This window comes from Mchenga conophoros, linkage group LG11, assembly GCF_057382185.1.
Source record: "Mchenga conophoros isolate Kocher_MC1m ecotype Shallow Benthic linkage group LG11, M_conophoros_male_GT1.1, whole genome shotgun sequence".
Classification (NCBI taxonomy): Eukaryota; Metazoa; Chordata; class Actinopteri; order Cichliformes; family Cichlidae; genus Mchenga; species Mchenga conophoros.
Genome location: NC_140536.1, coordinates 35,937,193 through 35,964,259, shown reverse-complemented (window position 1 = coordinate 35,964,259; position 27,067 = coordinate 35,937,193). Strand labels below are relative to the sequence as shown.

At 38.8% G+C, this 27,067-nt stretch overlaps 2 protein-coding genes across 2 annotated transcripts; one reads left to right on the top strand and one right to left on the bottom strand.

Annotated features, from left to right (window-relative positions):
* The first annotated feature begins 3,694 nt into the window (after positions 1-3,694).
* LOC146564892 (ferric reductase 1) lies at positions 3,695-25,851 on the top strand. The gene is made up of 15 exons (XM_085292675.1): positions 3,695-4,175; positions 15,535-15,671; positions 16,112-16,209; positions 16,289-16,424; positions 17,367-17,570; positions 17,849-17,950; positions 18,058-18,202; positions 19,332-19,436; positions 20,101-20,216; positions 20,384-20,470; positions 22,869-22,960; positions 23,926-23,984; positions 24,108-24,245; positions 24,997-25,028; positions 25,116-25,851. Exons 1-15 carry the CDS (start codon positions 3,989-3,991, stop codon positions 25,203-25,205), a joined length of 1,728 nt encoding a protein of 575 aa, XP_085148801.1. The 5' UTR covers positions 3,695-3,988; the 3' UTR covers positions 25,206-25,851.
* Positions 11,167-13,385, bottom strand: LOC146564893 (uncharacterized). Its single transcript, XM_085292676.1, has 3 exons — positions 12,790-13,385; positions 12,338-12,473; positions 11,167-12,055 (listed from the first exon to the last, which is right to left on the bottom strand). Exons 1-3 carry the CDS (start codon positions 13,383-13,385, stop codon positions 11,303-11,305), a joined length of 1,485 nt encoding a protein of 494 aa, XP_085148802.1. The 3' UTR covers positions 11,167-11,302.
* Positions 25,852-27,067: the final 1,216 nt, after the last annotated feature.

The window sequence follows — 27,067 nt, the reverse complement described above, 5'->3', positions numbered from 1 at the left end:
AACATCCACAAGGTAAGCCTCTCCCTATGTGGGACACATGATCATGTCAGAAGATAAGTCCCTCTCCAGAGAGGATCGCAGTGAGTCAATCCACTCCAAAATCACAAAGAAATTTCATTAGCATATGGTCATGTTGCTGCCAATAGATCATATTTTACAAGAGGCTACACTGTCAGCAGTAATATAGGGGAGGGGAATGATTGCATAAACAATGGGCTAATGACGCAGACAAAGTTTTCGCAGAAGACTGGTAACACGAACTGCACCCAGTTTAGAATGACCAAATCCTGATTAAGGAACTGCGTGCGAATCTACAGATAGGACAATGACCCTTTCTCTAGTTTGTTGTTACATAAAAAAACAAGGCTTGTGTGATGTTTGTCGATATGTATACATTTATTTTTAACAATAGTGTAGCAGATGAGCTTTACAAAAGCACAACCAATGGCTTCCTTAATCAAATAACAATCTCTCATGAATGTACAACTCAATTTAAATAAACTTGTGGATCTATCTTTACAGTTTGGGACCATTAAAATGCCAACATCCAGCTTACAATTTTGTTAAATCTCTATTCTTTGCAAGTTTTTCAAATACCCTCCAGTGGAAATGCAGCCTAGGCAGCAGCTTGTATTGAAAAGTGTGTTCACACCAACTCCAGAGTACACCTGGAGCTCCTGTCTTCATACTAGGAGATATTAACCACTGTAAAATTGAAGTAACCCTCCCAGGATCTTTTTGTGTGAAGTGTGGCACTCAAGAAAATAGGATTCTATACAAATGCTATGGACATATTTAAAAAAAAAAAAAAAAAAAAAAAAAGCAGAAACAGCACAATCAAAGCCCCTTTTGTCAAATTGAGACCATAATAAGAACAGTAAAGCTCAGACTACGACAGTGATTGTCTGGCCATAGTACAGTAATCCTTAAGGGCGCAGTCCCCTACACCACCATGTCTTTTCATGATGTGAGAACTGATGAGGCCAAAGAAACAATCACAGATTATATTGATGTGATTGCTTTGCTGAAGAAGGACATTATACTGTATCCTAACAATGACCAATACATTATAGAAGGCATTAAGAAGAGCATTAATCATAAAAAGACCAATGACATATAAAGATATCTAAATAATTTAATCACAATGGACTCTAAAGCTGCTAAATCCATAAAAGCCACCAGCAAGATGATGACTAATATGAAGTGCATTGTAAACAGAGTAAAACAAATGAACTGAATGAGTTTGTTTTTTTTCCCTCAGGTTGGATACACAGGGCCTTAAAGTGTTGCAGACGATTACAACCACTAATCAGTGTTTAAGCCTTGATGCTGATTTACTTGAAATTCAGCCATTCAGTGATATTTGCGATAATATCTTCAGGCCCTCTAAACTTCTCTTGGAAAGAAGTTTACAGTAGAGCTCATTGTCCTATCTGCAGATTCACACACAGTTCCTTAGAAAAAAATCCACCGTATTTTAAATTCCAAGAGATCATGTCCTGATTATATGATTATAGACCAGTGGCTATAACTATAACTGCTATGACTCCTGTCATTAAATGTTTTGAATTTTATATAGTCTCTATAAGGAAATCAGACCTAAATTTTATTAGATCCTCCGCAGCTTCCTTATAGGCAGGGGAGGAGCCCAGATAACACATTTGGCAGTATCGCTCACCTGATTCTTAAGCACCTGGAAAGTCCCAAGGCCTATGCCCATATTTTGTTTATTGACTTTAGTTCTGCTTTTAACATGTTGGAGCCTCCTCTGTTTTTACAGAAACTGAGTCTTTTCCTATCTTTGCTCTCCAACTATAAATCCATCAGCACTAGCGTACCTCAGGACTGTTACCTCACCACTCCTGTTTCTCTTATAAAATAGATTGTAGCTGTAACCCCAGTAATCTGATTTTCAAATTTCTCAATGACACTGCCATACTTGGCCCGCTATACGAAAACTCGGATCACTCGCTGTACTTACTGAGGTAAAGACTTTTGTCTTTTATTGTGATGATCACCATCTAGTCATCGATACAAGACAAACTAAGGAGATGCTGCCTGACCCTGAAGCGGTGACAGCTGACACCCCAGTGATTATTCATAATGAAGAAATCGTTTAGGTTAAATCCTATAGGTGTTTTGGTATTCACCTCCATTACCCCTGTAGCTGGAATGGCCACACTGATAATCTATGTTCTCGCTTACAGCAAAAGCTTTGTTTCACAATTTAAAGGGAGGGGTGCTACTAAGTACTGACCATGTTGTGCAGCCAAACCTTTGCTCAATGCTTTGTTTACTTTCCTATTTTTGAAACTGTAAAAAGTGAAATAGAAAGTGGCTTGCCTTAAATAATTTAGCTCATGTTTTTACCTGTTTGGTTATTCAAAGTAGCAAAGATTGTATCCTGTGTGAAACCTCTGCATGCCACAGTTTAAAATAATCAAAAAATATCATAAATATCAGAAGTAGTGTTGAATGTTTAGTGAAAAAATACACCCTAAAGCAAAATCCCCAGATGTTGACCTCACAGGAGTGAGAAGACCCCCCCCCCCCCATGAAAGATGGTGTTGAAAAAGGAAAATGAACTATCCAGTTTTATTCTTCAGAGAAAAGAGACTTATTGTTGCTGATTAGTGAGTTTTACTGCAAATTGGTCCTGAAAATCTAAACCTGAAAGAATACTGCCAAGTCATGATGCAGTCATCAGTTACTGGCCCTCCCAGTTTCATCCCCAGTATTCTAACAACAGCACTGTGTTATTTATGGTCTGTTTTTCCACTGACTGCAGCAATGAGTCATCTGGAAAATAATTTAACTGCAATGCATTTTCTTGTCAAGGTTTTTATAATTGATACGTGCCAGGTCCTTTCTCTTTTCCTTTCCATCTCCCTTTTCCTATTCTATTTTTGTCAAACACCTTGGTATACCCTTGTTTTTTTTAGTGTGCTTTATAAATAAAGTTTATTATTGTATTTTTGCTGCTGTGCACTGCTCCACTGACCTGGGGCTGCTGCTCAGGTCTGGTTATAGACAGCTGTGAAGAATTGAAATCCCACTACTCTGGGTTGAGCCCACAAACGGGACCATCTCCCTTCACTGTCACTACAGAGCAATGGCGCTACAGAGTTGGAGAGGATGTCAAAGGTAAGAAGAGAGGAGTAAGTGTGCCACTGGTCCAGGTGTGGGACCATGATCGGTCAAAACAGCACAGACGGTCCAGTTAAATTTGTGCAATTCCTCAAGGCAATGTAAAGTTGAGTAACACAAGAAGAACATAGAATAAACTGTTCAAAGTTTAAATAAATTTTACTTGAATCATTCACTCTCTTTAATCCTTATTACATCCCTCCAGATATTTGCTTTTCTCTTCCTCGCCGTCTGTTTTACCGGCTGCACTGCAGAAGCTCCGCCACGCTCATCTTTTGCTTCACCTGTTTCTAGTTTCTTTATCTTTGTTCTTTCTTGCCTTTTCAGCTGGACTTTTTCGCTTGTATTTGTCAATCTTTATCAACCTGCATGAGCGCAATGGGAAGGTAGCGAAAGACCGAATGCGTTAAGAGATCTGATTGGACAATCCAGTGTCAGTAATAAGAATGTACGAATGAGCGGCTGTCAGTAATTGTAGGGCAGGTGTTCAGGATCCCTTCGAGTCGGTGTTGTGCCGTTGCCTGTACACTGTCGGCCTAAAGGATTGAGCCGTCACTACATAGGAATAAAAATTTTTTAAAACGCATTCGCTCTGGCTCCACCCCTGCTTAGAAGCAACAGGTAAGCCACATTGGGAAACTCCATGGTGACGTGGGTGTTTTGACCCACACTTTGAAGCAGAGTTCCTGAAACATCTGCGCTTCTTAAGCTCGACACACTGTCGAAACAGAAGTATCCCTATTCAATAGCTATTGCACCTGCAGTGCTCCACCCTATACATCAGTAGTACGTGGTACTCGATGTTTTTCACTGACTGCAGTAACGAGTCGCCTGGAAAATAATGGATCTTCTTGTATTGCTGCTGTTGTGCAGTGCTCCACTCATCCGAGGACACAGCTCAGGTCTGGTTATAGACAGTTGTGAAGAATTGAAATCCCATCAATCAGGGCTGAGCCCACAAACGGCACCATCGCCCTTCATAGTCACCACAGAGCAAAGGCGCTACAGAGTTGGAGAGGATGTCAAAGGTAAGAAGAGAGGAGTAAGAGGGTGCCGACTAGATGGACTGGTGTTCTAGTACCGTCAGTATCGAACAAATAAATCCGATGTATAGATTTAACATCATTAAAGTCCTGGTTAAGGTCAGGAATAAGGTTATGGTCAGGACTAAGGATAAGGTTAGGTTTAGGGCTGGAACGTCTATTACCGCGGGAGCGTCATTGCACTGGATTCCAGCCATAGCCCGCCGCGTACCATAAGAACGCTGAAGGTCTCCTTTCGTGTTCCTCAGGAACGCCGCGGGACGTGACAAAACGTCGACATGTTACGCCTCGGGAGTGAGAACGGGTGATTTTACGATCGATCAGCAGTTCACTCATTGCCATTGATATGTTTGTGATTTCAGCCATGCAACTAAATCAACAAAGAGCATTAAACCCCAAAGCAGCAGGATCTCAGCCTGTACAGAGAAAAATCATAATAGAAATTATGTATTATTATCTAAGAATGCCGTGTTTTTAAGGGCTAACCCCAAAATAGGGAAACATTTATATATTTTCAGGCAATTTAAGAAGCATCTCTGTTTTATGTCAGACTCTGACATATCTGCTTGTAATACAGTAAAACTTTGTTTTCATCACATGACTGAGAACACCGGTGCCGGTGCCATTTCTGCTGTTTTCTTGGCCAACTTACTCTTACAAAAGACATTTTTAATGTTAATTATTATTTTTTTAACTGCATAAATAAAGGTTATATAAAAGTCACTGCCACAAACTGATTGCGGCTTCTACCTTGTTACACGAATGTTGTTTGTGGCTCAAGATGACTTTATGGCATCCATGAGGGATGCATTTGACATATGTTTCACATATTATAGCCCAACAAGTTACTTATAGCAGTTTAAATACGAGCAATCACTTTATGGCACAACACCGGCTGGGGCAAGGAGGGGCAACTCTCCCTTAAGCAAACATCCTTAAATCAAACTTTTAGAAGTTGAGAAAGAAAATAATAATTACCCAAAAACTGAAAATGGGCATGATTTGCTACAGTAGCTGGAAAATCCGCTGGAAAAGGCACACATGAGATGATAGGTTTCACCTCTGGTTGGCTCGTTCCTCGTTGTTTTTGTGCAGGCTCGCACAGCCTAGGCAGATAACCCCCACTCACCCTCCCGCCAGCTGAACAGCCAGTCACTGTTTGCAATGAGCTGGTGTCAGGTTTCTCAGTAGGCAGGGCTGAGCAAAACGAAGCAACACATCTCTGTCGTTAAAATCATAGCGACTCTTAAGATAATTAACAGCTAAACATACATCTATCTTTCTACACTCAATGGGAGACTAGTCCATTGTTCTTCTCACAGTTTCAGTCCGGTAGAGAAGAGTTTTTTTTCTGTGAGCCTGTCTGCTGCATAGAGCAGACTGGAGGATCTGCGTCTGTCAGACACCACATGTAACAAAAATGAACAAGCAGTTTCATATACTGATGTAATCACAGCAATTTTAGCAAAGCTTGTTCATTTCTGTTACATAGAAGAAAGAGGAATTTAGTGATTTTGGCTAATGAGAAGTCCATAAGAAATAACTTGGAGATATCTATATCCAGATAGATGTCAGGGACCAAGCAGTAAAGCATAAAGGACACAGGTGGTTTTAATTTAAAAAAGGGGTTTTATTGACCCAAAAATATGAAAATATATTTAACAAAGACAAAACTTAAACAGGCAAACCAATAAAAGAGGTCAACTCAATAGACTAAACTAAAGCTTCAAACAAACATATGACAAACTGACCTCCTGAAATGACACACAGGGGAACTTAAATACCGGTTTAGCTAAACCAAATGACACACACGGGCGAAAACAAGATGGCTGCCATATAACCAACTAATGCAAAACAATGAAACATCCCCAGGCAATGAAGCATGTGGTGCAATCCAATTAGGCTTTATATATAGATATATATAGATATATATCTATATAGGTATATATATATATATATATATATATAGAGATAGATAGATAGATATAGATATATATACACTCAACAAAAATATAAACGCAACACCTTTGTTACTGCTCCCATTCCCCATGGGATGGACGTAGAGACCTAAAATTCATTCCAGATACACAATATAACCATCCCTCCCAAACAGTGGTCACAAATCAGTCCAAATGTGTGGTAGTGGGCACATCTGCCATATTGAGATAATCCATCCCACCTCACAGGTGTGCCACATCAGGATGCTGATCTGACATCATGAGTAGTGCACAGGTGTACCTCAGACTGCCCACAACAAAAGGCCACCCTGGAATGTGCAGTTTTGTCTCACAGCAAAATGCCACAGATGCCACAAGCAATGAGGGAGCGTGCAACTGGCATGCTGACAGCAGGAATGTCAACCAGATCTGTCGCCCGTGCATTGAATGTTCATTTCTCAACCATAAGCCGTCTCCACAGGCGTTTCAGAGAATATGGCAGCACATCCAACCGGCCTCACAACCGCAGACCTCGTGTAACCACACCAGCCCAGGACCTCCACATCCAGCAGGTTCACCTCCAAGATCGTCTGAGACCAGCCACCCAGACAGCTGCTGGAACAATTGGTTTGCACAACCAAACAATTTCTGCACAAACTGTCAGAAACCGTCTCAGGGACGCTCAACTGCATGCCCGTCGTCCTCATCGGGGTCTTGACCTGACTCCAGCTCGTCGCCGTAACAGACTTGTGTGGGCAAATGCTCACATTCGATGGCGTCTGGCACGTTGGAGAGGTGTGCGCTTCACGGATGAATCATGGTTCACATTGTTCAGGGCAGATGGCAGCTGAGAATGTCCCAGTTCTTGCATGGCCAGCATACTCACCGGACATGTCACCCATTGAGCATGTTCGGGATGTGCTTGACCGGCGTATACGACAGCGTGTACCAGTTCCCACGAATATCCAACAACCTCGCACAGCCATTGAAGTGGAGTGGACCAACATTCCACAGGCCACAATTGACAATCTGATAGACTCCATGCGACGATGTGTTGCACTGCATGAGGCAAATGGTGGTCACACCAGATACTGACCGGTTCTGGGTCCCCAGACCCCCAATAGCGCAAAAAACTGCACATTCCAGGGTGGCCTTTTGTTGTGGGCAGTCTGAGGTACACCTGTGCACTACTCATGATGTCAGATCAGCATCCTGATGTGGCACACCTGTGAGGTGGGATGGATTATCTCAATATGGCAGATGTGCCCACTACCACACATTTGGACTGATTTGTGACCACTGTTTGGGAGGGATGGTTATATTGTGTATCTGGAATGAATTTTAGGTCTCTACGTCCATCCCATGGGGAATGGGAGCAGTAACAAAGGTGTTGCGTTTATATTTTTGTTGAGTGTATCTCTCTCTCTCTCTCTCTCTCTCTCTCTCTCTCTATATATATATATATATATATATATATATATATATATATATATATATATATATATATATATATATATATATACAGATATATCTATATATTAGGGGTGCAACGATATTCGTATTGATATTGAACCGTTCGATACAGTGCTTTCGGTTCGGTACGCATATGTATCGAACAATACAACATTTGTAATTTATTTTATCAATTTTCCTTCTGACGATGCTGTCTGTGTTGAGCGCTCAGTGAATCTGTGTTCGACTACTCCGCCTAGGCTGCACTGTCCAGCGCAGATCCACTGAGCGCTCAACACAGACAGCATAGTCAGAAGGAAGAGCGCAGGGCAAGCTAGCGAGACAGAAGTTAAGCTCTCCTTGCAACAGGCAAATTGAACTTCATTCAGATCTGGCGTTTGGAATTATTTTGGTTTTCATGTGACGTATGACCCTGAAGGTAAGCGAGTCATGGACTAAAGTAAAACAGTATGTTGGATGTGCCATGCAATGCTCAATGGACTACTTGCACTAACACTTCCGCGTTCTATGTAGTCCTGCTCCAGTGCTTCCGGTGCGGTTAAACCATGGCGACGTTCTACACTCGATGCCTACAAGAGCTCCCAAAATTGAACATCACCGATGTTCAACGGATTTGCAGAGTGACGACTACCCCCGCCAGCAAATTAGATAAAGGATTTAAGTTATATGCTGCATCATATATACACAACTACGAAGGTAAGAAAACGTAAATTAACCGACAAAGAAACGCTAGCTAACGTCAAATGCAAACACTACGTTACTCCGCTATGTCCTTCATTTGATGTCAGTTCTCTACATTACATGTTTTCTTAAACGGTGTTTTATGTCGTCCTAAACTATAGTTGAGGTTTTCTTAACTAATGTCACTTTTGTTGTTAGACACTGTTATATTAGCGTTAGGTAGTTGGCTAACTATGGAGGTAGTTAACTACCTAATGCTACTCTTGCTAAGTGTAAAATATATATGTTTAAGACATGCTGAAATGAGTAATACAGAAATAATGCTAATGGTACTTGTATCTTTATTCAGTGTCCAATAAAGACAGGTTGTCAGGGGAGGTCGGTGTGAGAGCCCTGTGCTACAGGTCGATGAGGAAGAGTGAGGCACCACACAGACTAAGTGTAGGCAGGAAGCTGTGTAAAGTTGTTAATCCCCGTTCAGTGGGGTTCAGTTCATTTAAGCATTAGTTAAGTTCATTCCTAAAGGCCCATCAACTTGAATGTTTTCCTTGTCTCCCTGCTTTATCACTCCTAATTTGACTAGTCAGATAGTTAAATCAACGTGTGTTTGGGTGATCAGAAACATTTGACAACAAGTTAATACTGCAAATATACACAATCTAAGTTATTACAGTTATCAAGCATGGTTAAGTTGTTTTAATAGGGAGAGAAGGAAACACTAAGCATTCAGGAGGGTACGTAACCATAACACTGAACTATGTTCCTGTTCAGCTCTTCCATGAAGATGTTACATTTTTAATTTTCGTTCTTTCTTCTTAGATTAAGCTTCTGGATTCATCGCCGGTGATACTGACACATAGCCAGTGCTCCTGTGTGGCAGGCGCTGTTATGTGCAATCACACAGTGGCACTGCTCTTCCAAACAGCACACTACTCACAACTCAGAGTGCCGGTTGTCCCCCCTGTGCATAGCTGCACGGAATCTGAACAGCAATGGCACAAGCCACGGACAGTGGTAATTTAAATGAGGTTAAAGTTTTTGAATTAGTCCATGTTTACATATGAACAGCAACACCATCCATAGTAAATGTGTCTTCTGTTAGGGTGTGAGGCCAGGACCCATCAACTCCATGATCTTCACTAAGCCAGTACCAAATAGAATGGCCCAGACTGGAGTACGGTAATTACATTTGTAAAATTTGGTTTCATGTGTTACAAATGTATGTTGCTATTTTTTTCATACATACATGTGTCAGAATAGGTATTAATTTACATACAACATTACACTTTCTGAAGACGGCTAACTCAGTCATGTACATATACATCCCAGTCTCTAACTTATGCACCACTGTTTTACACCTTTTAGTTTTTAGTTTAGTTGTTGTTCAGTATAATAACCTTCTTCCTTACATTATTGTCATTGATGTTTTCTTTAGGAGTGGCTTCTACAGAGGCATGGTGGGTCCGTTACCAGATCCCTGCTTGTTCAGAATAACGGAGGCATATGCAAAATTTAATATTGAGGACAGGCCACTTGTGACCACAATGAACATGAGACCTGACAAGCCCCTTGTGGAAAGTGCCTTTGGGCTGGTGCAGGAGGGCAGTGTTCTGTCATATCAGCAGCCGGTTTTGACAACCCGGTACATCACACTACACCGCGATGCACCACCAACACCGCACTTGCCTCTGGAGGGGTATGACATCTTGCCATCAGATTGTGTGTTTGTGTGCTCAGAAGAAGAGCTTCTGCATCTGAAAAGCTTGTCTGTAACTCTGGAAATGGCTCACAAAATAGAGGAAGCTACACGTGAGCAAAGCTCTTCGTCTGAGTGGCATCAGCTCCGAAGGCCCAGAGTGACTGCCTCTAGGTTTCGGGAGGTGTGTCACGTCAGAGGCCAGAGCTCGGCCGAGTCACTAGCAGAGCGTATATTGAAGGGAACAAGGCAGACAGCAGACATGAGGAGAGGAACTCAGATGGAGCCTGCAATAGCAGCAGAGTATAGTAGGCTAATGAATGTTAACTACTCACCCTGTGGTCTGGTCATTCACCCCATTGCCCCCTGGCTTGCTGCATCTCCTGATGGTGTTGTTTTTGACCCCAATGAATACCCCCAGTTTGGCTTCGTCGAATTCAAATGTCCCAATGTACAAAACTTTATTGACTGCAAATATGTGCAGATGGAATGTGGTACCCCTAAACTAAAAAAGAGCCACGCATATTACTGGCAAGTGCAAGGACAACTGCTCATCAGTGGGATGCAGTGGTGTGACTTTGTTGTGTGGGCACAAGAGGACTACCTAGTGCAAAGAATATGCATGGATATAGATGTGCACAATGCAATCAGAGAAAAGGCAGACTATTTCTTTTTTTACATATATATGCCAAGATACCTGTGTTTGAAAAAATGAACAGTGAAAACAGCAAAAAGAAAAACAGATCCTTCAGGCTGGCTGGAACAAAATAACTGATGTTTTATTTTCAATATATTTCATGAATTCTTTTGTTGTTACATGTTACTTTTATGTGACATCAATAAACTGTTATTTAAGCAATGGCATCAAATTAATTTTTAAAAACACACATTAAAACGTTGAATTTGTGCAGAACTTATTTACATGGTAAGTATTTAAAACTCCATGCCTAGCATACTGATATACATTTAGACAATAACTGAACTGTAGAAAATGACAAATGGTATTTTTGATGTTACAAAAGTTCAATGTCACTTATGGTTTTAAAACGATTTAGTGATTTACTTTATAATTTTGATAAATAGTTTTGTTGAATCTGAATAGTAATATAGTAGTATAATTAAACAGTATTATTAACATTAAACATTTGCAATGAATTTGAATTATCAATAACTTAAACTCAACTATCGGCACTCAAGTACCAGTTCTGTAATCAAGTATTGTCAGCTGAGAAGGAAGAAATTCAACTGTAGTGGCCTCAGCTGCAGGTCATTTTCCATAAGTTACTTGTACTGGCACTGGTGTCTTGGGAAAAATCCATCTTGTCTCACTTAACCCATTTTTTAACTAATGCTGTGTTCTGGTAATTTGACAGCATACATGCCACTGCAAACAGTTGGTTGATATTATAAACATGTGACATGGTAATGATGCTATCAAAAAGTTTGTTCTGTTTGATCCTCCTAATGACTCGCTCCACATGTACCCTGAGTCTGGCTATGGCCTGCGTCTCCTTAACCTGGTATGCTGGCATCTGCTTCTGCTTAGATAGAAAAGGTGGGCAGTACACTTTGCATTTATAACAATCAGTGATTAGGAAGCCCTTATCTACCATCACTGCCATGTCTTCAGTCAACTTCTCAGCAATGCCTGATTGTTTGAATAGTTCCTTGTCACTAACCGAACCAGCATACAGATTAGAGATGAATGTCACTGGACCATGTGGAGCTATGCCAACCAGGGCTTTCATCGTACAGTGGGATTTGTACGAAGAGTACATTTCACTTTGGAGAAGTGGTGAGGATGGTGTCTGACACCTCAGCTCTGTACAGTCAAGGATCATCTGGGTGTCTGAGAAATCTTTGAATTCCTCAGGGAGGTAAGCTTGCACTTCTTCACGTGTAAGCCAGATGCACTGAGACCCCAGTGCAGTGGCAAGAAAATTTGTCCATGTTGCAATAATGCGGCTCACTGTGGACTGGTGTATGTTAAATCGGTGTGCCAGGTCCCTCTCCTTCAAACCAACTGACAGGAAAACCAGGAAAAGAAAAAACTCATCAATTGGCTGTAACAGCTGCCTCTGGAAGGTGAAAACAAAAGGGAAAATGTTACTCCTTAAGCTATGAACTAGTACAATTATTCTTTTCTTGGCTAAATGTTTTGTAATGGTTAGGCATACCATACTGTACCATGGGGTAAACAATGAGGTGCTGTAGTGCACAGGTGTATGTATGTAAAGGATACTGAGTCTAGCATACATACACCTGTGTATGTATGCTACTGTACATAAAGTAATGTTATTGTACATAAATACAATAACATTACACCTCTAGTTCTAACTACCAACAAACCCATAACCTACTGTTGATGTGCGTGCAGGTGTCAACACTTCTTCGTTCCGATTGGCAGCTGACTTGGCTCTTGAAACCCGGATCATTTTATAGATGCAAGGCTCAATCAAAACCCAGAATGCCATCAAATGATCATAGCTTGGAAATCTATTCACGAGAGAGACATACATCATGTCAATCATTAATTAACATTACACACTGACATAAAAATAATGTGAACTGTGACAAATATGCTAATGGAATGCTGTATAAAATAGTCTGATTAAGAGTATTTGGTGTTGTATTTTACCTGTAGCATTAGGATATTGTTTAAATACTAAAGCATCTACATAAAACATACAATCAGCAGAGAAAAAGTAAATTTCTATTTTGTTTTCATTAAGACTGGAAAAACTTTCTAAATTTAACTGATGGTGACCTTGGTATATTTTAAACAGTTAGCTTGAATAGAACTTAGATGTACCTGGTATAGAATCGGATGTCAGTGTCGGAGCCAGCAAAACGCTGTAACCCAAATTCTCGCTGGACACGTAACTCCTGTATTTCCTTCCTCAGAGTCTCCACGTCTTCGGACAGGTCTTCTGCAGCTGATGCAGATATGTCCAATGCAGATGGCTCAGGGACTGAGCAGTAGTCATGATCTCTTGTAAGACTGTGCTCTTCTTGATCGTCAGGAGGAACTAGTTCAGGGCGTCGCTCCGTTCTCTCCCAAACACTACGCCGCGGTGGTTCAACTTTATAGCCATTCCACTCAAAAAGTGTTGGTACAGCACCTTTAATAAGCCGCCTTCGACCATCGAGGGTTGTTGGCTCTATGAGTTGATCACTGGCAAAGTGTCTGCAGCAGACCCTGGTGTGAGAGGTAATCGTGAAATGATCCCGGCGTATGTTTAACAGCCATTGTCTTCTCAAGTCGGAATGGGTCGGAAAGGCATGAAAACTTAGTATGCCGTTAAATTTGGCTGAAGCTGAACAAAGTGGGACACAGCAATGCTCGGAGTATTTCTTCTCCTGTTTTTGAAAATGTTCTGTTTTAAATACTTTCCTTTTTATACTCATTCTGAAGTGACATTAGCATAGCTACCGATAGATAAGCAAACGTACCGGAAACGCACAAGCGGTACTATTTGGAAACGGAAATACGTCACATGCCCTAGTGCAAGTAGTCTATTACATTGGTGTGAACTAGTGTGTTAGCGCAGTTAGCTCGTTAACATGTTGGCCGTCTAGCCCCATGCACGGAGCGATCGGCGGTAGCTCGTTAACGGAGATTTGCCGTGTTGTGGCGTTAAGGTCATTTCAACGAGATTAACCTGAAAGCACTAGTGGGAACACAACGAATATGACTGCACATTCACGCCGACATCATCCTAGTGCAAAGACAAGTGAAAGCAGACAAAAAAAAGCAAGCATGCTACTAACTTTAGCCGAGTCATTTAGACCGCTGTTAGCACATGATTCTCCTTATGCTGCTGAGAATATAGCCCAGAAGAAGCGGATAGTATAGCTTTTATTTTGGAAAGAGCCATTTCTCTGTAATAAACTCTCTTTTCCAAAGATGAGTGATTCCTCAATCAGATACAGGGCTTGCAATATCGCTAGCCCGACGTCCCGAAGCTAGCGATTTTTTCAGTCGGGCTACCAAAATCTATCTCTTCCCTGCCCGTCGGGCTATTGTAGGAAGGAAAATATATGTCAATGCTTTTGCATTCTTTCAGAAATGTAGCTGGGTAATTATGTCATTGGCATCGGTGAGCCACTGTCAATATGTGACATATTGAAGTCGCGTTTGAATTTGCGCTTGTTTTTTTGCTTTCACTTTGCAATCGTGCGAACTGTGTATAGAGAGCGACAGCACTGATCTGTGAGTGATGATAATTTGCGCACCAATTCCTCTGACATCGTCTTATTAATCGTTAGCTTACTATGCAAACATGACAAGTGAAATCTCCCGCAGCAAGCTTAAACATGTGAGAGGTTGATTGCGCAGAGAATCGCTGAGCTTATGTGAGTGCGTGTTTAAAAGCAGCAGGATATATATTTGACTATGACCTGGATGACTGAGAACCTTCACAGACAGATATATATTTTAGTTCTGCTGAGCCAAATAAGACCGGTCAGGGTGAAGAAGTGACAGCCAAAGAAAAGCTTACCACAAAACAGAGAAGTTATGACAAATCAGACTATAAGGCAAAAAGAAAGTGCAGCTTTATGGTTTCATGGACAAAAGAATTTCTGTGGCTGCGATATGATGAGCTAAATAACCAGGGCTGCACATAAGTGGTCCGCAGGTGCGCATTCGCTGTCAAAATAAAAAACACGCACAAGGGTTAGGGTTAAATTTAAAAACTGTACTTTTGAGTTAAAATATATATTTATAATTTTAATAAATGACAAATTAAAAATGCATGAACATTTTTTTGTATCAAAAAAATATCGAACCGTGACACCAAAGTATCGAACCGAACCGAACCGTGAATTTTGTGTATCGTTGCACCCCTACTATATATCTATATATCTATATCGATATCTATAGATCTATATCTATAGATCTATATCTATATAGATATATCTATAGATATATATCTATATCTATATATATATATCTCTAAGTTTTTGGAAAGGGAAGCAGGAGACTGTCTGCAACTGAACAGCTCCACTCTCCTCAATCCACTCTATAACAACAGAGTTCAGTTACTTGCAAAACAAACAAGCTTAAAACGAGAACAAAAAGTTAAAATGCTCTGTTCTAAATCTGTGTTCTACAAATTAGTTTGAGAATTGTAGGAAAAGACATGGTGAATCGTTTTCTTTTTTCTTTTTTATTACTATGCCAACCCCTTTTAAGTTTTGTAAATATTCGCTATAGTGAGAGGTCTTATTTTATTCTTGCTTTATTTTGCAAATTTATTTGAGAATCAGGTCATTCAATTAAGATACATTCCATGTTGGCTGTAAAGAGTTGGACGGATACTTAATTTTATTCTTTTAATTTTTATTCTATTTTTTGGTTTTATTTCTTAAGATTTGGTGAACTCTCTTTTTTTTTTCTTTTTTAAATAATAATTTGGCCACCACTTTCCTGCCTCCGTTGCCACCATTTGCCCCCTTTACATTTCTGTCTGGCCCCTCATATATGCCTGTCTAGAAGCGGCCCAGTTGAGAACTGTCCAACTGACTGAATAAAATGTTTTTCTGTGATTCCAAGTTGAGCTACAGGGTCCGGCCTCCACACCATTCACAGGTTTCCTGTTGGAGGCTATAGAAGTGGGAAGTGAGACTCCTGTAGGTTCCTTTGCCACACCAGCAGGGGCTGCTAAAGTCCTCACCTGCAGCCAAAGACCTGTGAGTTTCCTTTCATGTTAATGTGAGCATCATGCATGAGCATATGTTATACCTTAAGTCTACTGAAGGGCATATCAATCAATGAAGTAAAATGAAAACATTTAATGTATTCAGTACATTACTGAAAAAGACAGTCAGGTTTTTTTCTGACGCAAATACTAAAGAAAACAATGTGAACATGTGCAATAGAGCAAATCTTAGACCTACCTATACAAAGTTAATACATAGTTTTAGTGACAAGCTGCAAGGTGCATAATTAAAATTATATTGCAATATTGTTTCACAGCACATCATTTGATTTGCTTTCCTTTGGTAACTTTAACTATGTATAACAGTGACTGAAACAGTATAAACATGTCAAATAACGAAAACAGATGATATACAGTACATTCAAACAACATAATGATGTCATAGTCTCTCTCTCATGTGTGTGTGTCCAGAGCTCGGCTGTGTCCCACACATCAGGCTTTAATAGCAGCTACATTCAGGTGACATGGAGATCAGAACCATCAGGAGACATCAAAGCTGTTCAGTTCCGGTAAAGTTCATTCATTCTAGCAAAGCACTTTGACTAAGTGTTTATACCCCAGTTCACACTGGTTTTGGTGTCGCTGCAGTGCATCCTTTGTGCAGAATTCTACAACATTTTGGGTTAATGTGATGAGCTCTGTCCTGACCTTCACTAATGGCAGAGCTGCTAGATCTGCAGGTGCCCTCACTGGGAATGGCAGTACAGACCCTGCACCACTTGTTGTAAGTAACAATGTCTGTTTTGAACACAATATGAAATTCACTACCAAACAAGCTGGTTGAATCATTGGCCAGTTTAACTGATTTGAAAGTATCCGTTGGTTTTGAGGCTGATGGCAGTCTACCATCTTTTATATTCTGTGGCACATCTTATACTGGGGCTGACTGTGGATCAGGAGATGGGTGTACACTGCTCTATCTAGCACAGACACACTAAATGGAAAGCAATAAATATTCTGGCCTTGATGGACAAATATGAAAGATGAAAAAGTCAGTCTAGCAACACTGCTGTTTATGTAGTTTATGCGTAAACCTGAATTTTTAGAAATCTGCTTCACGTTTGTCATACACTCTTGAATTTCTAGAGCTTTTCTTGAGAGCCCAGAGTTAGCATGGCCCATTGAGCTAGGGCGCTTTCATACAATAGGTGTTTTCTCAAAATCAGAATTTTCTTTTTTGTTTAAGATTTGACTGTTTTTGTTAACTCTTAATATCTATCACGTTAGTGTTTGGTTTTCTCTCAACTGTGAGAGAGATTTTTCAAGCGAAGTCTCACACATGCATTTTGGTCTTGCACAAAATTTCCCAATTGGGAAAATAGGCAAAAACCTCAGAGGTTGATGTTAGGGCCAACATAGTGGTTAACGGTTAGTACTGTCATTGACACAGGAACTCTGCGTGTTCTAACTGTGCCTCTGTGGATGATATACTTGTTAGATTAGTTGGTGATTGTAAACAGTATGGATGTACTTATGTACTCAAGCCATTTATACCTAGTTTCTAAATAGCTTGTTAGCAGAACTATAGAACAGTAATGTGCAGTACTGAGCTTGGCTTAATGTTAATATATATGCAAACTGAGAAAAGAAAATGCTAAATGGTATATTCAAGTACAACATGATGATGTCATGGTTTCTTTCTCTCTCTTCCTCTGTGTATGTCCAGAAATCAGCTGCATCCATCTCTAGCGCTAACTGTGGCGTCACCAAAGTGTGCTTCAGTCAGCCTTCAAACTGTGACCCAGCAGTCAGTGCTAGCTGTTATTTCATGTCAGCCATGATGTTAGCCGGTGGTACAGCTGTCCAGTATGAGATGACTGGTCCTTATGAAGGCTACATCGCTTTTGGATTCTCTGATGATCAGAAGATGGTAGCGTAATGAAAATGTTCTTGATTCTATGACTGTTACATTTTTTTTAAGAGATAACAATAGTAAGGCTCTTGGCATACTTGTACATGAGCAGCACCTGTGGGTGAACAGCTGCTGTTACAACTTCAGTTTGTTTTTGAAAGTTCACAACTTTTAGAAAACATCTGGTTGCCTTGTTTTCCCAAACAATATCAACAAGTTTGGATTTTTTCCCCCCACAAGAATTAATCATTAAATAATAAGCATGCTAATTCCTTACTATATTTGTCTTTCCTCAGGGAAACGATGATATTTATGTTTGTGGAATGAACAGTAATGGACAAGTTGGTGTGCAACATATGTATTCAACAGGACGAACAACTCCACAAGTTGTTGCTCTGGTACTGAAGTTTTTCTGATATCAGTGATTTATATAAGGCTAGAATGTTTAGATATAATGCTTTGTTTCTGCTCTTAAAAATTGTGAAATTTCTTATGTGTCCTACAGGGGAACGTTTATAATATAACAACGTCATTGCAGAACAATGTCATCAGTTGTTCCTTCACTACTACGGAGATAATTTCTATACAGGGGACTTCAGGTTTCAGCCAATCCTACTACTTCATGTTTGTCTGCGGACCCAGCAGCAATGGTAACTACATGTGCCAGACTGTTTCTTACACCACAGCAGTGTAGTTTATATAACTTAACCTATCATATCAATAAATTGAAGATAGCATGCGATGAAGAAGACTATGGACTTCACAATATACTTAGAGAAAATAGCACATATGTCTCAAGACATGCATGCAGGTGATTGGATGAAAAAGAGTGTCCAAACTCTTCATGTCAAGGCTACATGGTGGTGAGGGTTTGTCGCCCATAAGAAAGATCTGTTCCATCACTCTTAAAATTTAGGCGATTATTTAAATGTGCAATCTTTAAGCACTTCACTCTGAAAAAACGTACTAATAACAAAATTATACTCAAGTAAATACTTTTATTTTGAACAGTTAAGCAGGGCCTTTGATTGTACTTCCTTTTCCAATCGTGTGAACATTTTAAAAGAAGTCACATGTTTAACAACCCTGGTCAGTTTATGAAAAAAAATATAAAAGAATATTTTTCATGTCTATGTTAAAGTTTCTTTCTAAAGTGTTTTTCTTTTGTAAAACAACAAAAAAATTTAATAAAAATAAAAATATCATAAAGGAATCATACACCAGCATGTATCTAAATTTTCGATTACAGATTCAAACTTACTCAGCCATTGTTGTTGTTGTTGTTGCCATGGTTGTTGATCAATGGTCATGAGAATTTGCATAATTATGATTAAGGAACTGACCTCCCAGTCCTTTGTTCCTTCAATGGGCTGGTTTCAGTCATTATGCAAATGTACTGTTTATAAGATTGGGGAAACCTGCAGTCAGCTGAGACTGAAGACGTCACCTGGATGATGACGAAACGTTTCTCCCACAAAACGCTACGTCCAGATGAACAGAATCAACTTTTGGAAATACTCAGCCATTAGCATTAAAATAATGTGTTTCATGCTTTGGCCATGTAATCACTTTCATCACCTTTCAATACTTCACTTATGGATGTGTTTTTTTCAGTAACTGCAGCTAATTTTTCGTCTCGACTGAGAGAGCAGATGGTTATTTTCCTTCATTCGTCCTGGCCGTGTTACTCTTTTTTTGATTCAGCTTATTCTGTGTACACACACACAGCTATACATATACAAACAGTTGTGTATAAGCTTTGCGATATCTTTGCTACAGGACAAATCCAATTCCATAAGCACGACTTCGTCAGCACTACTAAGATGGCCATTTCTACTCCTGTTGTAAGTGAAAGGGGATTTCCTGATATCATCAAAGCTCATGGTAAGATCCTGCACAGAGAGGTCTCTGTGTGAAAGAGTCACTATGTAAAGTCCTTTCTCACTTACTTTGGCCAACCAGTTGACAGTTAGTACACTGTGTTAACCGGTGAATAGTCGAGGATACATGCTACTGGGAACATGGGAAGACATAGAATTTTTTCTTCCATTAAGATTAAACTATTTTATCTATAATACCAAGTAGACTTACATTTCTGTTGCATTTCACAGCGTTTAATGACTAGACTACATTAGATTAGATGAAACTCTATTAATTCCTTGGATTGGTTCCGCCGGGAAATTCAGTTTAATCCCTCGACGTGACAAAATAGACCAAAAACGTGGATTGGGTTTTACAAGTTAGATGCATATTTCTTGGCAGTAACTCTTGCCTCTTTCATGACACAGTGACTTATCATCATGCAAAACAATCATTTGTAACATATTGTACGAATGTACACCATCAAAATCGATTGTTTGTATACAGTTTGAAAGCTATAAAAATATTTCTGTGTTGTACTCCTAATGGCTTGCCTCAGTTGGTTTAATTCTTTTTATAGTAAACCGATATATAGACTAAAGACATGTTGGGACCAGGGAAAGAAACTCATCTTAACTCATAAAACAAAGAGAAGTGGAGAGAACTCCAAAACTAAACTGTTTTTCAGGGTCACTAATGCTGATTGCCTGGATGACCACGGGAACACTGGGAATGATGGTTGCCCGGTATCTGAAAACAATGGCCAAGGGAACAACAATGTACAACAAAGATCTCTGGTTTGTGGTGAGTCATCATAGAAAAAAAACATACTAAGAAAATATTAAGTATTATATGTCAGATATGTTAGACTTTTAAGACAGTTGGTCCAAGCTTAATCTTATTTGGGAACTGTTGATTTTGTATATGTTTGGCTTGCTTAATATCATGTTGTATTCTTTATGTTCCTCCAGGTCCATGTTGGAGTAATGCTTCTGACGGTAGCAGCCACAATCATTGCTTTCATCCTCATTTTCGCTCATACTCGGGACTGGTCTGGGGTTGGTACACTAACTCTGCTAGTATCAGAATTATTACAGTTTTATATTTTTAAATTACAGATCAATCAAACAACAAAACTGGCTTTACCTATGTAACACACTATTATTTGCCAGTAAATAACGATTTTTATGATATGAACTTGGTCCTAGTGTCGAAGTTCACAAAGGTTTTGGTTGGAATTACTGAATACAAATTATTGTTTATTTGATACATGAATCCAAATATCCTTCAGATTTTATTGTACCACATTTGAGTCTCCTTTAATACCAGCTTTAAAATGTTTTGCAATTAGTAAATCTACGGACAAGATACTGAGCCTTGAGATGCACCGTGTGTGTGTGTATGTGTGTGTTTGTGAATGTTACAAAAGCACTTAGGCATAGATAAAAGTGCTAAATTAAGTGTATAAGCCGTGAGACCAGTTTTCCCGTGCTTCACTCAGGAACGTCAGTTTGAAGAGGAGAAAGAACTTTACGGGACTCCCATGTGAAAAGATGTAACAAAAAATTTATTCTACAGTTTGCATCTTACAGGAGTGGTCAGGTTTAACTTATCCTCAACAAAATAACCTACTACGGTAGGAAAACCGTGTGGCTCTGTTCTACCCTGCTGCCGTATAGCTTATGCCGTGTTAACTCTTTTTCTCTCTCCCCCCTCCCGCACCGCATGCGCTAATTTGCATACATCCGTGATGCCCGGATTTTACTATAAACACGAGTCTTTAAGGCACATATATTCATGGTGCTACGTAACCAAACCAATACAGCAATAAAATAATTTTAGTTCCACCATAAACATGCATTTACTTCTTAAATTATTAATTACACAACCACGCTTAACAACAGCGAAATATAAATACTAAAACATATGAACTATCTTAACTTGGCTCCCACATTAAGTGTGTTTGTGCATGGATAACCAACGGTAGTACTAGGAAATGCTCAACCCAAGGATATATATGACTGGCTATTAGGATTGATAAAGTCCAAAATAGCACTATTTTTGTGTACCCTCATGTAGGATCTATTCAATTCATTTCAACTTTATTTATATAGCGCCAAATCACAACAACAGTCACCTTAAGGCACTTTATATTGTACAGTAGATCCTACAATAATAGATACAGAGAAAAACCGAACAATCATATCTCAGAATCTTCGTTCCACACTTGCTTGTGGAGTCTATCGGAAGCACTTTCCTTAGCAATGCTGTTGGATACCTCGATACTTTGTAAGCTAACTAAGTTCGGTTATGGAGTTAAAATTTCCAAGGACCTTATTGTTGATCTTTATTTCAGGCATGCTTGCTGTTGACTATAGAACAGTAATCAGGATCGAGGAAGTCATGAAAAAGTGATCTAGTGACTTTTGTCTTTGCCTTTAGGCGCTGAGCATTAATTTTACCTCCATCTGTCTTGTGTGTGATCTGGATGGCTGTATTTAAGTCTTTGAAAGCAGAGAGAAGCAACATCTAAAACGGAAGCTGAAGAGTGTTGGAGCATCCTTGCTTGACTTGAGTGATGGGAAACTCCTCATCATCTCAGCCAATGACCAGTCTTGTGTTTACACCATCATGAAAGAATCTGATTACTTTTTCCATCTTGGGAGGGATTCCTGTTCAGAAAATAGCGTCATACCCAAGATTGTGGGCATGACGCTAATGTTGAACACCTTAACAAAGAGGTTTTACAGATGCATATTGTGTTTCTTACATTTCTTTTGGATCTATCTTGCGGCGAGCATTATGTCAACGGTGCCTCTGCTCTGGGGGAAACTGCACTGGCTTTCTGGTAGTGTCCCTTCTGAAGATAGGTATTCAACCTTTTTAAAATCACCTTATAGAGGATCTTGCCTGCTTGATAGTTGACACAACAGGACTTTTCACCTTTGCCTTTGTGCAGCTGCACTATTCTGGCATCTTTCAGATCTTGGGGTAAATAGTCATCCTCAAACCACATAAAAGGAAGTGAGTAGGAAGGTGCTTTATAAGTACCGATCCATTTACCGTTTAAGACCCACAGACTTGTGTCCTCTGAGTTATCATGCAGTTTGTCACTGTGTTTTTAATTTCATTAAAAAATTTGCTTATCATTAAAAACTCCTTTGCAACCAGAGATAATTACACCTTACAGTAATTTAAGCGATGTAAATTAAACATTAAACAATACTATACAACACAGATCAAAAGCACAGCCAACCTACTGGAAGATATTATTAAGTAACTCTTCTTAATAGTAATGGTAATTATTAAAAACAGCATCTCTATAAAATCAAAGTATCATTTAAATTTTTTATTTGTCTTGACATTCTTTAAACACTCTCTGTAGTTACGTGTTTCCACTGTCAGACTGATATTTACATCATCATGATTACCAGTGTTAATGCTGTTGGTTTCCAGGGAGCACATCCAGTGTTGGGTTGTCTGGTTATGATCCTCTCCTTCTTCCAGCCTATAGTGGCTATGCTGCGCTGCGGACCACAGCATCACCTGTATGTATCAATCTGTGTGTGCTTCTAATTTAATTTACTATGGCATGCCAACACACATTTTAGAGTTCAATGACTGTTTTACACACATTATTGTTTTTTAGTACACTTATTTGACAAATTTTGGAAACACCATCAGCCAAAAGCATGGGGCAGCACCTGCTTAATGACTGCATTCACTGTTCACTCGTTTCAGTGTAGTTGATAACCTCTGATAGCTCTGTTCATATTTCTTCCATAAATATCATTACAATTTCAAATCTTTTCCATCTTTTCTCACTGGCACTTTACTGTTCAGTGTACCAAATGTTTAGTTATTTCACTGAATGGCTGTAGCTTTGGAGGCCATGCTCCATGCTTAGCCCCAGTTAAGTGACTGTGAAGAAGGAGCCACCATCATGGATTGAACACTGAACAGTTCAGCCAATCTCCCAGTGTCACCAATATAACCATCCGCCCAAAATACTAAATAAGCATACATATCCATGAATGAAGTCATTTCTCCAAAGGGAAACAAAACTTTTTTCTCAATGGAAACACTCATATCTCATATCTACAAGACCTCGCAGTACCTTATTATCCTAACAGAGCACTTTGCTGTCAGACTGGCTGTTTTTCCTAGAGTTTCAAAAGTAGGTATAGGAGGCTGCTGCTTTCAGCCCCCTCTACCATGAAACCAGCTCTCAGAAACAGCAACCCTCTCTACTTTTAATTTTAGGCCTAAAATTTTCCGTTTTGTTATAGCTTTTACTTGGGGCTTAATCAGGTGACCCAGAACCATCCGCTGGTTATGATGCAATAAGCTTAGGATGCCGGGTGATGCACTGAATCTTCTTCACAGATCTCTTTTCACTGTGTGTTTGTCCACCACTGCTGCTTCTGTCAAGCAAATGATATGTGCTGTCCTTTCTTTCTTACACTGACTTCAGCGGTTTATGTTTTCATATTTATTCTCTTTTGTTTGACAGGCGGTATCTATTCAACACATCACATTTTTTGAATGCAGTGATAATAAAATCTTTAGCCGGTAAGCCTTTGTTTTACTTCATGCTGTTCTGCACTCTTTTATAAATTCTAATTTATTTTCCAAAGCAGACACACCGTCACCCGTGCTGTTGGTCTTAAATATGTGTTTCTTTGTGTTACACAGTGGGAGCCATATTTACAGGCCTGAACTTGATTGACAGCAGTGATGGATGGTTAATGAAAGTCATGGGTGGCTTTCTTGCCTGGGAAGCTCTCTTTTACATCATGTTGGAGGTTCATAATGGGAAATCTAAGGAGAAAGGTAAATCTTTGTTTTTCCTCATTATAAGTAATCATCACTTAGAAAAGTGCATGTAAAGGTTAAAGGTTTTTTCTCCTCCTCATCTCATCATTCTAGTACAAAAAAATCTTTTTTCTCTTTTTTTTCAGAACTTTTCCTGAAAAGTTTTCTGACAAAGTCTAATCAACCTTACTGTTCTATAGTGTAACCCCTCTCAAAACATGCTCCTCTGAGGGACATTCATTCTTTCTAGGAGTATTCCAGATTTGCCTCCTCTCTTAAGTCTTTTCTATTTTAGTTTTCAGTCCAATATTGGCCTCCCTCCCTTTTTCAGTCATATTTAAAACTACACTTAAAAAGCTTCATTATTTCATGACATGAAAAGGGAACAGGCCTTTACTTGGCCATTGAACTGTTTCTTAGTCTAGTATAGGCCAAAAGAAACTGGGAGTGTGTATATGGCTAAATGGTTAATGTAATTGTTAATGCATTATTATTATTATTATTATTATTATTATTATTATTATTAAAAGAAATGTAATCACATATTTTATGATTTTAAACTGTTTAAATCATATGTAAATGAATATGTAAACAAATTTAAAATGAAATGAAAGCTGAAATCAAATAACTTAATCTACCGGTATAAATCAAATAATTAAAAACAAGCCAGAACTAATCTGAAGTAAACTGAAAAATAAGATTCAGATGAGGAAACACTCTGGGGGTTGGTTGTGCCCTTTTTAACTGTTGTTTCTTCTCTGGATTTCAGGCAGTGCTACTGTAGAAGTGGAATCAGAATCGGTAAGTTGAAAGAAATATAAAAGCAATTAACAATTAATCACCATAACACTGCAATGATCTTTTAATTGAATTACATTGTTTTGTTAGGTAAAAATTGATGGTCTGCTGATCGGTCTGTTCTTTCTGGGAAACATTTGCTTTTTGGTGGCACTTTTGGTTGGAATTGGGGTGAAATAAGAGCCCCAAAAGAATTGTCTGAAGAATTGGTTTTTTTCTTTTGGTATTTTATCCAAATACACCTGATGGGATATTGTGCACTGAAAGTTTGGACCCATTGAGATTGTTTTCTCTTTTTTTTTTTTCTTTTTTTTTTTTTTTTAGTGGATGTTTTTGTTCGATATTTTCCTTAAGCTTTCAGTTTCATGGCTAACCTTAAGTTCAGTTACTGAAGTAAATTGGCAATCAGCATCTAACCAAACTCCATTTGGTCAGAACTGATTGTCCATTATAGAGTGCAATGATGTTTTTCCACGAGCATTATAAAATTTTTAGTTGTTGATTTTTAGGAATCCTAGTTCCTGTTAGAGGTAAAGACCTTATATTTGATTCCATGTGAGCTGATTTCTGCTATCCAATGTTTTCTTGTATTTTGTTGTTAAGTCTTTGTTTCCTGTTATGTTGCTTCCTGTTTTATTTTGTGAGTCTCTTGTCTCTTATGTTTTGTCCTTGGTAAGTTTAAGGTGTGCTTCATACACCCATGTGTTTCTAATGCATGTATAGTCTTAGATTCTCTTTGTCATTGTGTTGGCTTACTTACATGTGTTTCTGTGGTTTTCGTTTCTGGACTTTGACATGCTAATAAAAGGTCATTTTATGAGTTTTACCTTAAGCCTGTCTCTGACTGCTGTATTTAAGTCCTGTGTCTTCCTCAGCCTTTGATAAATATAAAGTAAAGTAATGAATTTTTCTGTAGGCAAGCCAATTTAGCTACCTAACCCCCCCCCCCCCCCCCACCCCCAAAAAAAGGCATTTGATTAAAAAACAAAACAAAGTTATTTTACACAATGTGAAAGCTCAGAACCCTGAGCACAACAAAGGTTTGTTTTAAAAAAGGTTGGACATCAAAATGTTGTGAAAAAAGACCAACGTACTGCTAGAAAAAGAATAAAATGAGTGGGAGACAAAGAGCATGTCATCTGTCAAGATGCTTATTTACCATTCGTGGTGCCAAGAATTTAAATTATAGGTGATGACAGTCAGCAATTTCATTTTTAATAAAAGATGAGATGAAACCTGAAATATTTTTAAATTAAAAGATTAAAGCCTTCCCTTTAATTTTCAATTTTGTTTTCATTTTTTTCAATTAATGGTAAGTAATTTGTGGTTTTCCTTTTCTTTATGAATGGAATTGACCTTTTAAAAAAATGATGATAATAATAATAATAATTATTATTATTATTACTATAACAGTGCGGGATAATAATTATTTTATCCCCAAGCAAAGCATCACTTATTGTTTGGTGGAGAAACCTTTGATGGGTATGTACATGGTAAGCTTCTTAGTTTTATCTTTATATTAATATAATTGTTGTTATTGTTTTCATAACTGTAACGGGTTTGAAAAACGAATGGAAATTGTTATGAAATCCTCGAAATATTGGTTTCACTTTCATATGTTGAATAACATTCACCATAAAGTCATATTTACTATTGTTCATAATGAATCTGTAAATAATGTCCTTTTTAATGATGGCTTCAATAGGAGAAGCCAGTCATGTACCTTATAGGTTCTACATACATACATGTGAAAAATAAGTGAGCAGAAGTTTCAGTCTGTTCAAAAAAGTCACTGCGAGGATACGTGCCAATTAAAAATTTCAAGTGCATTTCTTTGGCTTTAGAAGTCATGAGGAAATGTAGTTATTTTGTACATATACCTGTTCAGAGATCTTTGGATCTAATTAAATTACTCAGTCTCCCATGATGTTTAATGTGCATTTATCAAAATGCCTTTGATTAAGCATAAAAGAGATTCAGTTTGATGCAAAGTGATTGCTTAATTTGGCCTACGTTATCTACACTGTAGCAGTCCTTGTCAC